At 39.5% G+C, this 13,602-nt stretch overlaps 1 protein-coding gene across 3 annotated transcripts; it reads left to right on the top strand.

Moving 5' to 3' along the window:
* The first annotated feature begins 156 nt into the window (after window positions 1-156).
* si:ch211-171b20.3 lies at window positions 157-4,842 on the top strand. 3 transcript variants are annotated; one of them, XM_035412950.1, is made up of 7 exons: window positions 157-904; window positions 1,434-1,479; window positions 1,707-1,864; window positions 2,425-2,560; window positions 3,188-3,295; window positions 3,701-3,756; window positions 4,339-4,842. In XM_035412950.1, exons 1-7 carry the CDS (start codon window positions 685-687, stop codon window positions 4,476-4,478), a joined length of 864 nt encoding a protein of 287 aa, XP_035268841.1. In that variant the 5' UTR covers window positions 157-684; the 3' UTR covers window positions 4,479-4,842. The 3 variants fall into 3 exon arrangements, with proteins under 3 accessions (XP_035268841.1, XP_035268842.1, XP_035268843.1); XM_035412951.1 differs by having other exon boundaries at window positions 174-315; XM_035412952.1 differs by lacking the exon at window positions 157-904 and adding an exon at window positions 1,051-1,318.
* The last annotated feature ends 8,760 nt before the right edge of the window (window positions 4,843-13,602 follow it).

The following is a 13,602-nucleotide window of genomic DNA, read 5'->3' as shown; positions in this document are numbered from 1 at the left end:
TATTTTTCAATGAAAAGTGGATTCAGATGGCGATTTAAAATGATTAATTCTGGTTCTGATGTTTTAACAATGAAAGATTGCATGTATCGTGGAAATGTTACTGGGATGGCAGGTATGCTATCCAGCCAAGTTACGCCTTGGCGGGGTACTATTATAGAGTTCCGGGGACAGTATGATGCGTTGCCATCTTGGTTTTTTGCAACCATGGCAACAGGTCGATCGCTAACGTTTATCACCTTTGTTGGAGCTGTGGTATGATCCAGCTTGAGTGTCAACTTGGCCTGTGAAAGAGATTTAAAAACAAAAAGGGAACAAGTTGGTAAAGCGTCAAACACGACCCTACATAGCGAGCTAAATTGTCGCTAGCTAGGTAGCTACAGATGTTACTGAGGACAGATGCTTGTTCCTTATTACCTGTGGACTACCTAGACTAATGTTAGCTAGCTACGTTCACTAAATAATTTACATTTAACGTTTGCCAGTTCGCAAATGTTAGGTTCCGCGCTCATACAAGCTAACGTTCGCTACAAAGCTATGAAACGCGTGCTACCAGGATAGCTAGTCAGCCAGATAGGCGATTGGCGTTGAAGTTAACGTCTGAGGGAGCTTTGCTCGTAAGTTAGGTAGTCTAATGTTACCTTACAGCTAGATATAATAGCTAGGTTGGCTTACTGAATAGAAAGGATGGCAAGCAACGGTACAAAATTGGTGCCGCTGTTCGGCAATGGTCGCGGTGATTGCGGGTCCAGTGACATCCACCTGTTCAGAAGCATGGAACCTCTTGGCCCAGTCGCAAGATGTAGGAATTTGAGGCTTGCTGTAGGAAAACTTTCAGTAGCACCCAAAATAACACAGACGTTCGCAAAGAGGACGGGAAACCTAGAGACTCGGTCATTACAAGACAGTAAGTAACGTTATATAAACGCCAAAGTCAACAGGCTATTTGTTAGCTAGCAAATTCATCTGTCTATCTGGTAATGATCGAGTTAGTTAGGCAAATGTTATTTTATTTAGTTGTTGGTCTAGATATAGCATATGTAGCAAATGGATAATTCAGTTAGATAATAGTTATCATAGCTAACGTTAACAGTTACGTCTTAACATTTTTAGGAGCAGACTAACGGAACTGAATTACAGAGCGCATGCTAATGATGGTACCTTCAGTTTTGTTCAGTGTCGGTACCAGCATTATTCTGTTAAGTAGTTACCTACACTAGTCTAGACTAGTTATACTAAACAGCCCCGAGACCGGTCTTGTGCAAGTGAACATTGGGCAATTTGAAGGGAAACTGGATAGCTAGCTAGACAACATAATGAAGTAACGTTACTAATAACTAGATCTGAATATGTAGCCAGAATCACTGATATTGCTTACGTTAACTGAGTTAATCAAGTTTCTTAACAAAGTTACCATTTTTCTTCTGAATTTTTAGAGTCAAAAGAAATTAACGGATTGGAACGCAGTTGTATTGTAGAAGGGTGAGTAGCCAAGAACTGCAGCTAGCAGAAACAATGTAACTAGCTGGCTCTCAAATTTGGAAACTCGCAACGCGTGAGATTGTGCGAATTGCCAGTTGTCAGGGGTTGTTATAATGTAGCTGGCTGTGCATTTGTGATGATTCAATGTAAATTTTTATACATCCTGACTGTTTTCTGTGTATTCATCTCTGTTTTTTAACCATATATTGCGTTTTTACGCACCACAGGTCCACATACTCCTCATTCCTATCAAGAGATCATGATCCGAAAATGACAAGACTTGGTATTGAACAGAATATTCCAGATATAGATGTCTCCGGGAGGAATTTTCTGTTTGACGCGAGGTGGACAGGGCAACGAACCGATTTCAAGTATGATTTCAGAGGTAGTGTATTTCTTGTATTTGTATGGCTAAGAAGCTTAGGTTTCTATAAAGTATTACTTAGTATTACTCTTTACTATCGAGATCAAATAATAGCCTGTGCATTTACATGATCATGTGAATCGTGCGATTTATCGCCAGCAGGTGGCACTCTAAACATTTGTATACGTTAAAAAATTTGAAAGGAAAGCTACTGAAAAATATAAAACGTATGGCTTATATCATGTGTGGTATGTAGAGCTGGTGATTAGAACATTATTTACTGGGAATTTGCCATATCAGATCTAACTACATGGCTGTTTTTGTAGCACATTTTATTGTTTTGACTACCACTATGAATAAATCATCGTATCAATGCTCCCTTATGCCAAATTTATTTCTTACCAAATGTGACGTTTAGAGCTACCGTGCTCTTCATCAGACAACTTTTTCTGAATCTTTGTCCAGCAAATACTTTTTCATTTCGGGATGTGCATATAAAGATATCTATATATATATATATATATATATATATATATATATAACTTTCTGGTTATATTCTTTGTAACTCTCTCAATCCACAGAGAGAAGGTTACCCAAGCCAAATTCTTTCATACCACCTCTTCCTCGGGATTACCAGGTTCACAGATCCAACGACATAAATAGATTCATGCTACACAAAGAACTTTCCCACAGTCCTTCCAAGCCATTTTCCATCAGGTAAGCAGCTTATTTTGAATATTTGAAGAATATAATTCGTCATTTTGATTCTGGGTATTATCTGAACCTCTTAGAAATGTTTCCAGAAGTTTCATCTCCGGGAATGAAAAATAGGCCTAGTCTTTCATTTCTCGTGTAAGCACATTAAAAAATCAATCAGTTTGCTGGCATGTACAATAAAGGTTTGATTAAGAATTAATTCAAGAGGAAACGTTTATGTGTTTTGTACTGCATTATGTGCCTTTGGAGGAAGTTTAATTCAAGGAAATATGGCAATTATGGAACAACCTGACTCTTGCATTACAGGCTACTTGGTCAAATTCTTATTGCATGTTAATGTGAATGTGCACTTTATAGTATTATTGAACTATTATTGAATTATGAGCACCTCATTGCTGTATGTTTTTAATGTCAGAGAGAAATTTGTTCTACTGGTGAAATGCACAACTTCATGATTTTTTTGTGCCCTTCCATAGCGGAGTTCACATCTAAAAAACATCACCCTGATAAACCGAAGATATACCTTTAGGAGTTATCTAATTAGTTCCTGCAGAAATGAACCTGTTTGAACTGTTTGCTATTCACATTGAGGTACTGATAATGGGTTTTCATCCTCACTTGTGTTAGCTCCTATGAAGGATATGATCTTACTTCAGTTCCAGCAATGGTGTTGCCAGTTACTGTCCAGTCATTATGCGGAAAGCCCAGTTTTTCATCTGACACTCACATAAACAGGTACCTGCTTTATTGCCATTCGTTTAAATGTTATAACTACAAAAAATAATTTGTTTTAAAGATGGCCAGTTTAAAAATGGTTGTGAAGGTTATGAAAGGTAACATAATTTGTCATAAAATGACACACCATGCACTAGCGGCTTATTATCTGTATCGTAATTACAGCAATATATGTATTTTGTTGACTTTCTTGTGTAATCATGTATTAAGTTATAAAAAAATAACATTAGCTTTGTTTCTTTTTTCTGCTAGTGGTAGAGGTCATCACTTTATCGGAGTGCATTTAGTGAGATTTAGACATTTGTAAACATCATATGTAAATATTAAATATACATTTTAAATACAAAACAAAATTATATTTGTTATGCATTAAATAAGTGACGTGCCATTTTTCTTATTTCCTAGACCCAGAGGTAATAATCAAACGTCTGGTCTGTTTAGAATTGGTGCCAGTAAGAAATGTAAGTATATAGCCTGTGCCTTAGTTTTATATTTTTAGCAAAAAGTGTTTTTAGTCCTTTCATCACCACTAAAAAAGATTGCAAGTCGCTTTCCTTTTATAAAAAATGTGGTTAAATTTCATTAAACCCTCATAACTTAAAAAAACAAAGCAATTATATATTTAATTTCTTTGGTACTGTGCACTTTTCTAAGCTTACTGTCAATGTTTGGCATGTTTACAGCAAGCATGGCATACGTAGAGGTTTTAAAAGAAAGTGGAAATGGCCTTCACTTAATCTTATTGCCGTACTACGACCTCCATGATGGGAAGTGGTGATGTCATAAAGCATTCAGACATGGGCTCTATTCTAATTAAATATTCACCTTGTTCCGCTGCTCAGTGCGGCTTCTGTGCTCAGTCCCTCAACCCCTCTGAACTCTAGAGCCAGTAGGCTTTGTGCAGAGGGAAGAAAAGAGCCTGTCATGTGCAGATCCCTGTCTGACGAGCTGTCAGGACAGCCTGCAGCGGGAGGCTCCTGTTTGCCTTGCCTTGCAGGCTGCTGTCAGCGTGTGGATTGGTGACGCGCCTCGTCTGTCCTCAGCTTACGCGTACACGGATCCCGTCTGCGGCGCCTCGGCCTCCTTTGTGGCGAGGCTGTCGGAGATGGCTTCCCTGGAGGGCGAGACCATGCGACAGGAGAACCTTAAGAAGCTGAAGAGGACCAAGAGAGCGGAGTCTTAACCGCCCTGTCTTACCGGCCAAAAGGGATCCAGTGCGGTGTTACGGGATTTGTGCAGTGCCAAAGTGAAACATTTTCTAGAAAACAAAAGGAAGAATTGTATTTTTTTGTAATAATATGTGTTTATTACATTTGTGTGTATAAGCATAATGCTTTGCCTGAATTGTGCATTCGAGTAAATCAATATGCTGGTGTGCATGGGTGTTGTGTTTGTCTCGTTTTTCTGTAGTTGCCTTTCTTTAGCAGAATCTTTTGTCCGCACTGTATTATATGCAGTATTGATGGGGAAATTGCTGTGTCGCTAACTGCTTCAAAAATGAACTGCTATATCCACATTGTCTCATTATAAAGACCCCTTTGACTAGACCGCACTGACCAAATCATTAATGGCAATGGCTGTTCCTATTCCCATCCGATCTGAGAATAATTACTGATTAACAATTGTTGTCATTCATACAAATTTAAACAGCACTTCAATAGACATGATTATCAGTAGACATGTATATGGAATATTGAATGCAAAATAAGCTTACTGGTACATATAACCAATTAATGGGGGAAATTTTAGCTATTGGCTGAATCACAGTTTGCCAGACAGGGTTGACACAGTATGGTGTATCTTACCTGCTGTAATTAAAATTAAAGCCAGTTCCTAAATGTACTGGATGAAAAATAGGTTGCAATACCAGGGTATTCTTTCTATACTCATAGATATTGCACAAACGATGAGTTGGACACATTGAAAGAAAACCATATTAATGTTTTTTTGGCAACTCTTTCCTATAAGTAATGGACTTGAGAACATTCCTGTAAAATTGGCTGTTCAGCTTTAAATGACCAGCTTCTAGTTCCTCACAGTTCCCATATAAAATGCTATTGGTAGGGCATGAAAATGTGGTTTGAAAAATTGATTTATGTGAAGAATTATGAATCTGGACGATTTGTAACTATCTAGGTCAGGATCTCTTCGGATGAAAATCAGCAAACGGGTGTGTGTGATTTTCCATGAGCTACAGTGCCTGGCGTACACAGTTTCCTGCTCACATTTGGCATTTTGATTGGGTGTGTAGAGGTAACATCTAGAAAAGAGACTGAATGTGGCCAACCAAAATTATCTAGAGTTTGCATGTGTTCATGTTTTCATGTTTGCATGCCTTAATTAATGTGGAATTATCCAGGAAACTAAAGATGCATATTTAAATTAGTTTTTGGCTACAACCCTCACCTGTACAGTACATCTACTGTAATCAAGCCGTTTTTACTTCTTAAGCGTCAGTTTGACCATAAATCAACACAGCTGGAATCAAGCTATTCATAATAAAATAACTTGACGCAGACAAATGCTTAGCTGGAACTAATTCTCAAAATGAAAGCATCGCACCGGAGCTAACCGCCGGCGAAATTCATAAATTAAGTCAATGGCATCACAAACATTGCCTGAGGAGCTAAACCATAACAGCCAGGGCTGCTGCATGTTGTGCAGTCACTTTAGGTCACATCTCTCATTCCTGTGTCACGTCAAACAGAGGTGATGAAAATAATTGTTTTCTTTTCATTGGCCAAATGTTTCCTTTTATGTCAGTTTCCATGTTGTATAATGAGAGCTTATCTACTGAGCAGTGGAAATGTACACAACAGGTTTTATTTGTATTGTCAAATTCATAAAAAGGGTTAAGTAGATAGAATTTGTATGCAGCAAAGGTTGTAAATATTACTTGTGTTAAGCATATGCATAGTTAACTCCTTGTCAGTGCCTAAAGACATTCAAAATGACATACGCAGTCTATATTTTATGGAATCAGGACGGTGGGACTGTTTACCTACCATTTCTTTTTTTTATTAAATAGCCACAGGGAGACTAATGACATTATAAAGCTGTGGCAGAGAAACAATAATTTAACCATTGCATATTTATAAATGGCAATAGGAATTTAATAAGTAAATGACTGATGGCTTTGTGCAGCTGTGCTGTATCAGTGAGTGATGTGCCCCAGTCTCTTGCAGCAACTTACTCTACTGCCACTGGTGTAGCTCAAGCTTATTGGCTTGTACTGGTGTAGCTCAAGCTTATTGGTTTGTACTGGTGTAGCTCAAGCTTATTGGCTTGTACTGGTGTAGCTCAAGCTTATTGGTTTGTACTGGTGTAGCTCAAGCTTATTGGCTTGTACTGGTGTAGCTCAAGCTTATTGGCTTGTACTGGTGTAGCTCAAGCTTATTGGCTTGTACTGGTGTAGCTCAAGCTTGTTGGCTTGTACTGGTGTAGCTCAAGCTTATTGGCTTGTACTGGTGTAGCTCAAGCTTATTGGCTTGTACTGGTGTAGCTCAAGCTTATTGGCTTGTACTGGTGTAGCTCAAGCTTATTGGCTTGTACTGGTGTAGCTCAAGCTTATTGGCTTGTACTGGTGTAGCTCAAGCTTATTGGCTTGTACTGGTGTAGCTCAAGCTTATTGGCTTGTACTGGTGTAGCTCAAGCTTATTGGCTTGTACTGGTGTAGCTCAAGCTTATTGGCTTGTACTGGTGTAGCTCAAGCGTATTGGCTTGTACTGGTGTAGCTCAAGCTTATTGGCTTGTACTGGTGTAGCTCAAGCTTATTGGCTTGTACTGGTGTAGCTCAAGCTTATTGGCTTGTACTGGTGTAGCTCAAGCTTATTGGCTTGTACTGGTGTAGCTCAAGCTTATTGGCTTGTACTGGTGTAGCTCAAGCTTATTGGCTTGTACTGGTGTAGCTCAAGCTTATTGGCTTGTACTGGTGTAGCTCAAGCTTATTGGCTTGTACTGGTGTAGCTCAAGCTTATTGGCTTGTACTGGTGTAGCTCAAGCTTATTGGCTTGTACTGGTGTAGCTCAAGCTTATTGGCTTGTACTGGTGTAGCTCAAGCTTATTGGCTTGTACTGGTGTAGCTCAAGCTTATTGGTTTGTACTGGTGTAGCTCAAGCTTATTGGCTTGTACTGGTGTAGCTCAAGCTTATTGGTTTGGTGCGCTTGTGCGTTTGACGTGTTTTCTGACAGATTTAAGCCCTTTGTTGCTGTGAAGAGGGTTCATGTTCTAGCTGAATGTTCCTTTGCTTTTTGCTTGTTTCTCAAAGGTGTTGCCTTCCCATTCTCTGTGAGGGAAGGGGATTGTGAGTCACCATGCAGACAGCTGTATAAAGCCCAGATTATGTTAAGCAAAATATTATTTAATTACACAAAGGTTATTAAGAATATCAAGCACCTTGTTTATCTACCCATTTTGTATCTAATTTGGGGGGACACATTAATACAATTAATTTATAATTAGTTAATTCATGCACAATTATTAGTATTAACAGTGTAGTTATTTCCATTGATCTAACTGCTCCCATAACATATGAAATACAATTATGTGTAGTTAATACAGTTCATGTCAATCTCAAAAAAGTTATAGATAGGGATAGTGATGACCAGTACATTGCATTAAAAGGTAAAAACAAGTGTTTGAGGTTGCATACATTCTGGAATTAGTTAAAAAATAGAAAAAGCACTGTATTTACATTTAAATAGATTAAAAATGTATCAACACTATTAGTATCAATATTCAATGAGTTGTAAAGATTTGCTGAAAAGGGCTAGTTTTGTATTCATCTAAAATGTAAAATGTAATGTTCATGTAAAACAGGTTGTCATGAGGCAGCAGTACGGTCCAGGTTAATCTCTGTTGGCAAAAGAAGGCATTGTAGAGACAGCTTTATGTTAACTAGTGTTTACAGTAAGCAAGAGACCGGTTGTCAGAGAAGAAATGTAGTGACGCTGTGCCGTTTTCACTGGGGAGGAAAAAAGCCCAAGCTTTACGAAGCACAGCCAGCCTTCAGTCCTCAGTCATAGATCCCATTTCAGCCGCCTCTCTACGGCTTTGGCCAGCTAATGCAATGTCTTCATAATAAGAAGTCCTTCATGTTCTACTTGGATTGAAATCAATTTGTCTCCGGGAAAGTCCCACAAAGGATTATTGTTAGATCTCTGGTCGATGCCATCTGACTGGCCCTCTGACCTTTGCTTTGTGTGAGCTCTCTGACAAAGTCATTGCCCCCTCCTCCCCCACTCTTTCACTATTAAAACCAAATGTCCCCATCGGCGCCAAAATGGCCGCGTGATAAGCCATCCGCTTAGATGGGGCTGGCAGACCGAACGCCCACACAAGTGCCTCGGGAGCAAATGAGCTGGAGAGGCGGAAGATCAGGGAACGTCGTGCTTTGTTTGGCAAGTGCCTGAGATTGACTTCACGCGTCAATGTCACATCTGACAGAATGAAAGTGAAGGATAGACTCAGAACTGAGTGTTAAGATGAAACAGCTACATTTTTTACACAGTGTCGATCCTCTCGAGGGCCCGGTGTTCTGTCCTTGGGAGATTGGGGCTGGGTACTTTGATGCAGGTGGCTCGTTGTGCCGTAGCTGAGGAGTGGAATGTGGGACAGACCATGCCACAGTGAGCTGAGGAGGGGAGAGTAAGCTGTAAACACGAATACAGCTGATAACCTTTATAGGTTGATATATATGGTGTATGATATATGGGTTGAAATTAAACGCATGTTGTTATGAGCTGTACCTATGTACAAATGTCATTTATAAATCAATATTGATCACATCGCACATCGCATAGCACAGTGACCGAATTGCTGTGGGGCAGATGGTCACGGCTGCTGGACGGGGCAGATAAACCAGCAGGCACGTTTTCCTGATAGGTGTGTGTCAGCCATTTTGCAGAGACCCAGAAACCGCTCCTCCTTCCCAGCGAGTGAAGGGCCTTTATTCGCGTTCCCGCTGGCAGCCAGGGGCTTGGGCCGTGCCCTGCCTTTCATGTGCAATCAAACAAAATGGCCCGAAACAAACAGTAAACAAAGAGGTCTTTAATAAAGGCCCGCCGTAAGACCTGCCCTCCAGTGGTTTATCATTTCAGCTCTCAACAGGGGAATGCTGGGACAGGGCCCAACGAATCCCGACTGCGACCGCACAGAACCTGAACACAAAAACCCAAAGGATGGAAAACAGAGGAAAGGGAAGAAATCAAAGTGTAAACATATACCCACATCACTGCATTTTTAAAGCTAACCAAATAAAAAATACTTTATCTTTATTCAAGGCATGATCTCCTACTTATAAAAAATGATGGCAGAAAAGTATGAAAACACCTGTGCATCTACTTTTCTCGAGGCGCCGCACTTCAAACAAGGATAGATTTAATTAGAACATATTTTATTCAATCACAATAGCAACCTGTTCAAAACAAAATGTCAAATTTCCATATAAATCATACTGGCTGCAGCTGTAATACTGCCAGGCAAACAGCACATACGTTCACATGATGTTCACCTCTGCCAAAGTCTGATGTATTACCGATATCAACGCAGGAATAGCCGCGTAAAATTATAGTCATGTGCATCAGGGTATAAATGCATGACTTCACTGAAGTCAATTTTTCTCTTGACCCGAAGGCAGAAGTCCTGAGAGCCTGTTCAATTTGTAAGCCATTTTCTGACCCGTTGTGCAACTTCAGCCAACCACACTGAATTCTCTCCCTGAAACTGGCCATAGCAGGTTAATAGCTGTAATATACTTCACTGGTCTCGATGTTCTGCTGAAGACAGTCTTTTTTTTTTCATCTATCTGCATGAATCTGAGAATACAAGCTGTCCCACTGCCAAATCAACATTTGGCCAAAAACACAAATCAAAAGACACCGACGCTGGCAATGGTCTGGGGGTGCCAGTTTAAAAGCACAGTACCGATTTAGACAGTGCTCTAGCATTTAATGTTATTCATCTTAAAATGCTCATGCCCATTAAGAAAAGGTGAGGCGTACTTTACAGAATAACCTACTGTATGTGTACAGGTTTTGTTTCTGTTTCCGTTTGAATTATTCTCATTATATACAGAATTTGTGAAAAAATATACTTGTGGAAGTGTAACAGTCAAGCATTTAATTGTCATTAAATATGTGGCTTTTATGCAGCGCTGGAAAGACTGGTTGTGTTTTAAATGCAGTACCCCTTTATGAACAATAATTTCAATATCAATCAATATTTTCACAATCCTCATAATTGTGAGAAAAATTATATCTGGAAATATGTCCCTACATTCCATGGTGTATAATTCACACTATGAGCCTACTGCATTGATCTTCATTCCTGGTCCTGGAGAGCTACAGGGTCTGCTTGTTTTTGTCTTAGTCTTAATATCAGCAACCAATTCAGACCCCTGAAACCAGGTGAGGTAACTGTGTAATCGACTGCTTTCATCAACAAAGTGCCGAGTAACAGCATAAACCTGCAGACCCTGTGGCCCTTCAGGACGGAGAATGAAGATCACTGGTCTACTGTGTAGGCAACTCATCAACACTAAAACTTTTTGAGGCTTCAGCAAACCCTTGCTAAGCTTGAATTTGTCCCATCTCGGTCCGTTTCCATTTGAAGTGAAAACACCCAATGCCAGCAAGGTTCAGCAGTGATTCCTTGATTGAGGCAGTCTCTCTGCTGATAATTATTATGAACAGAAGACAAAATATGGCTCATATACCAGGCCTTGTTTCACAGTGGCACCATACATGAACATGCAAGAATAAACATAAAGGTGCTCATTCTGTTAGTGATGGCTGGTGGATTTCGACAGGTTTGTATTCGGAGTCCATCAAATTCTCTGCTTAAAGCACAGCTCTGCTGGCATTGTGAGGAACACTGTTTATCTGATAAAATTTTCAGCTTCATAGAGCTGTGTGTCATTTGGTCTGTTGAGGATATTGAATACTAATTGTTAGTTTTGTGTATTATGGATGGGCACACAGACCCAATGAAGGACACCCGTCATGGAAGGGAAAGCTTGTGACCTGCCAGCAGTGTTAGCCACCTTGGCAGCAGAGCATAGCTAAAATGGGGGTCTGCTCTGCTTGGGGGTATGCTTCATTATATTCTGTGCAATCACTCTTTTCTGAGAAACTGACAAGCATGGCAGCTTGCAAGACATGTAAATCACTCACACAGCAGTTCTGTCTTTTCTCAGGCAAACAAACGAACCTGAAGCGCGCAGGTTTTTTCGGGTGCCCTCAGAGTCCAACTACAGCCCTTTTTGGGATCGAGAAAAATGGAGGTTACCTCAGTATTTAATTAAAAAGAATGTAGAAATCCATCACCTGTCCGAAATCGCACAGCGGCCAAGCAGGGGGAACGCTCGCTCTGCAGGACTTTTATGTGACCTGAGACGCTTTCCCGACAAGAACAAGAGGACATCTGTGGTTCCATAAAAGGAGAAATTTGATAACACGCTTGTGCAGCTGAATTAATCTACCACATGCAAGACTTTCAAATTACTTGTGAGTCTCAGTATTGGATGCTAGTTTTATGTCTTCCCCCAGGTGATACGAGGTCAGACAGGATGAGGCTGAGCAAAAAAATGTTCAATTCTTTGCGTCGCATATCATCGCATTTACGATTAAGCACACATGCCACAAACAGAGTTCAACTTTAATTTAAACCCAGCAGCCATGCCTAATAATGCAATAAAAATACAGTTTGCTATCAGCAAAACAGATGCATTCCAAGAGCTTTATTATGCAAAGAAATAATAATCAAATAACACCTGCCATATTAAGCATAATCCATTCCCAGAAGTCAAATATGTGGCTGCTTACTGTGTGATGAGATGTACCATAAGGATTTAAAAAGATAGAAATCTTTGACTTTTTCTTTAGCAGTACTGGCTTGTCCCAAACATGTCTGCATCAACTATTTCCAGGAGGGAAATAATGCATATTAAGACAATAACAGAAAAATGTAGCTGTAAGTCAGGGGTGTTCCTTTTGTTCTGTGATGACTGAGGCTTTGGTATGAATTTATCAATCCACTGATTAATTGTACTTAAATAAAGATCTATTTCATACTCGTGAATCCATACTGACACATGTTTTTGCTTAATCCAAGTGAGACCGACTATTTTCTGAGTGTTTTGTTGAAACCCTTAGTTGAGTTTTCTAGTTAGAAAATGATGAATTTCAATAACATGTTGGGGGAAACTGTACAGATCAATGAAACTTCTAAATGCTGCACTTACTCAGCTGAATAATTGCTATAATGCAACTACAAATACAGGTACTTTCGGGGAGTTATTTAGTTAATTGTTATTTATTTCTGCACTTATGAGCATACATTATGTAGGCTTGGTTCTTTCTCATTCTCTGTTTCTCTGGTCAGAATGCAGTCCTGTCGGTTTGGCTTCATTGTTACCAATAAACACACTGACAGAGTACAGAACTGCCAGAGTACAGCTGATTTACAGCAGTCATTGCACCTTTATATGAGTCACCATCTGGAGCTGCAATTATAAAAATAACTATACATGGTACTCCATCAAGGATTGTCAGTTGAACCACAGTGAATCCCCACCAAGGAAACAAGAGGAGGCAATGAAGGGCCACTTTCATATTCAATACAAGGCGAAAGTATTTTGGGCAGTGACACAATTTTTTTGCTGTTTTGGCTCTATACTCCAGTACATTAGATCTGAAGTAAATCAATGAATATGAGATGAAAGTGCAGACTGTTTTACATCCATCTCCAGTGATCCCTGCAGGAATTACAGCCCTTTTATTCATAGATCGCCCTTTTTATGAGGGGCTATGTATACATTGTTATTCTCATCCCTACTTATCAGGCTCAAGCAAACACTGAGCTGTGGCAATGGCATATTAAAGCTATATGAGACACACATTGTACTCAATGATCCAAAGCCAGTAGTTCACCTAAATGATGGCTCCGGATTCAATGATCTGCATTAGCATTTTAGCATCATTATATCCATCATCTGAGTCCTGGAAGATCCACAATGAGTCTTCTGCACAAGACGAGCAACATTAAAACTGCAGAGCAGAGGAATTGATTAACATTAACATAGCTGAATTTGAATGAATGCTTAATTTGTTCATTGACACATTTAAAAAATATTATCAATTATACTAATAAAATATGTATTTTTAGAATTTTATAGATTATTTATTTATTGCATTATATTTTACTGCAAAAGATTTTCACAATCTTGTTTAACTTCTAATCCAATATTTGTCATTTTCAGAGCCAGACCGGTGACTCCATGTTGATACACATCTACAGTATAGATGAG

Source organism: Anguilla anguilla, chromosome 4, assembly GCF_013347855.1.
Source record: "Anguilla anguilla isolate fAngAng1 chromosome 4, fAngAng1.pri, whole genome shotgun sequence".
NCBI classification, from domain to species: Eukaryota; Metazoa; Chordata; class Actinopteri; order Anguilliformes; family Anguillidae; genus Anguilla; species Anguilla anguilla.
The sequence above is the reverse complement of the archived record's forward strand: the minus strand, read 5'-3'. Positions and strand labels throughout refer to the sequence as shown.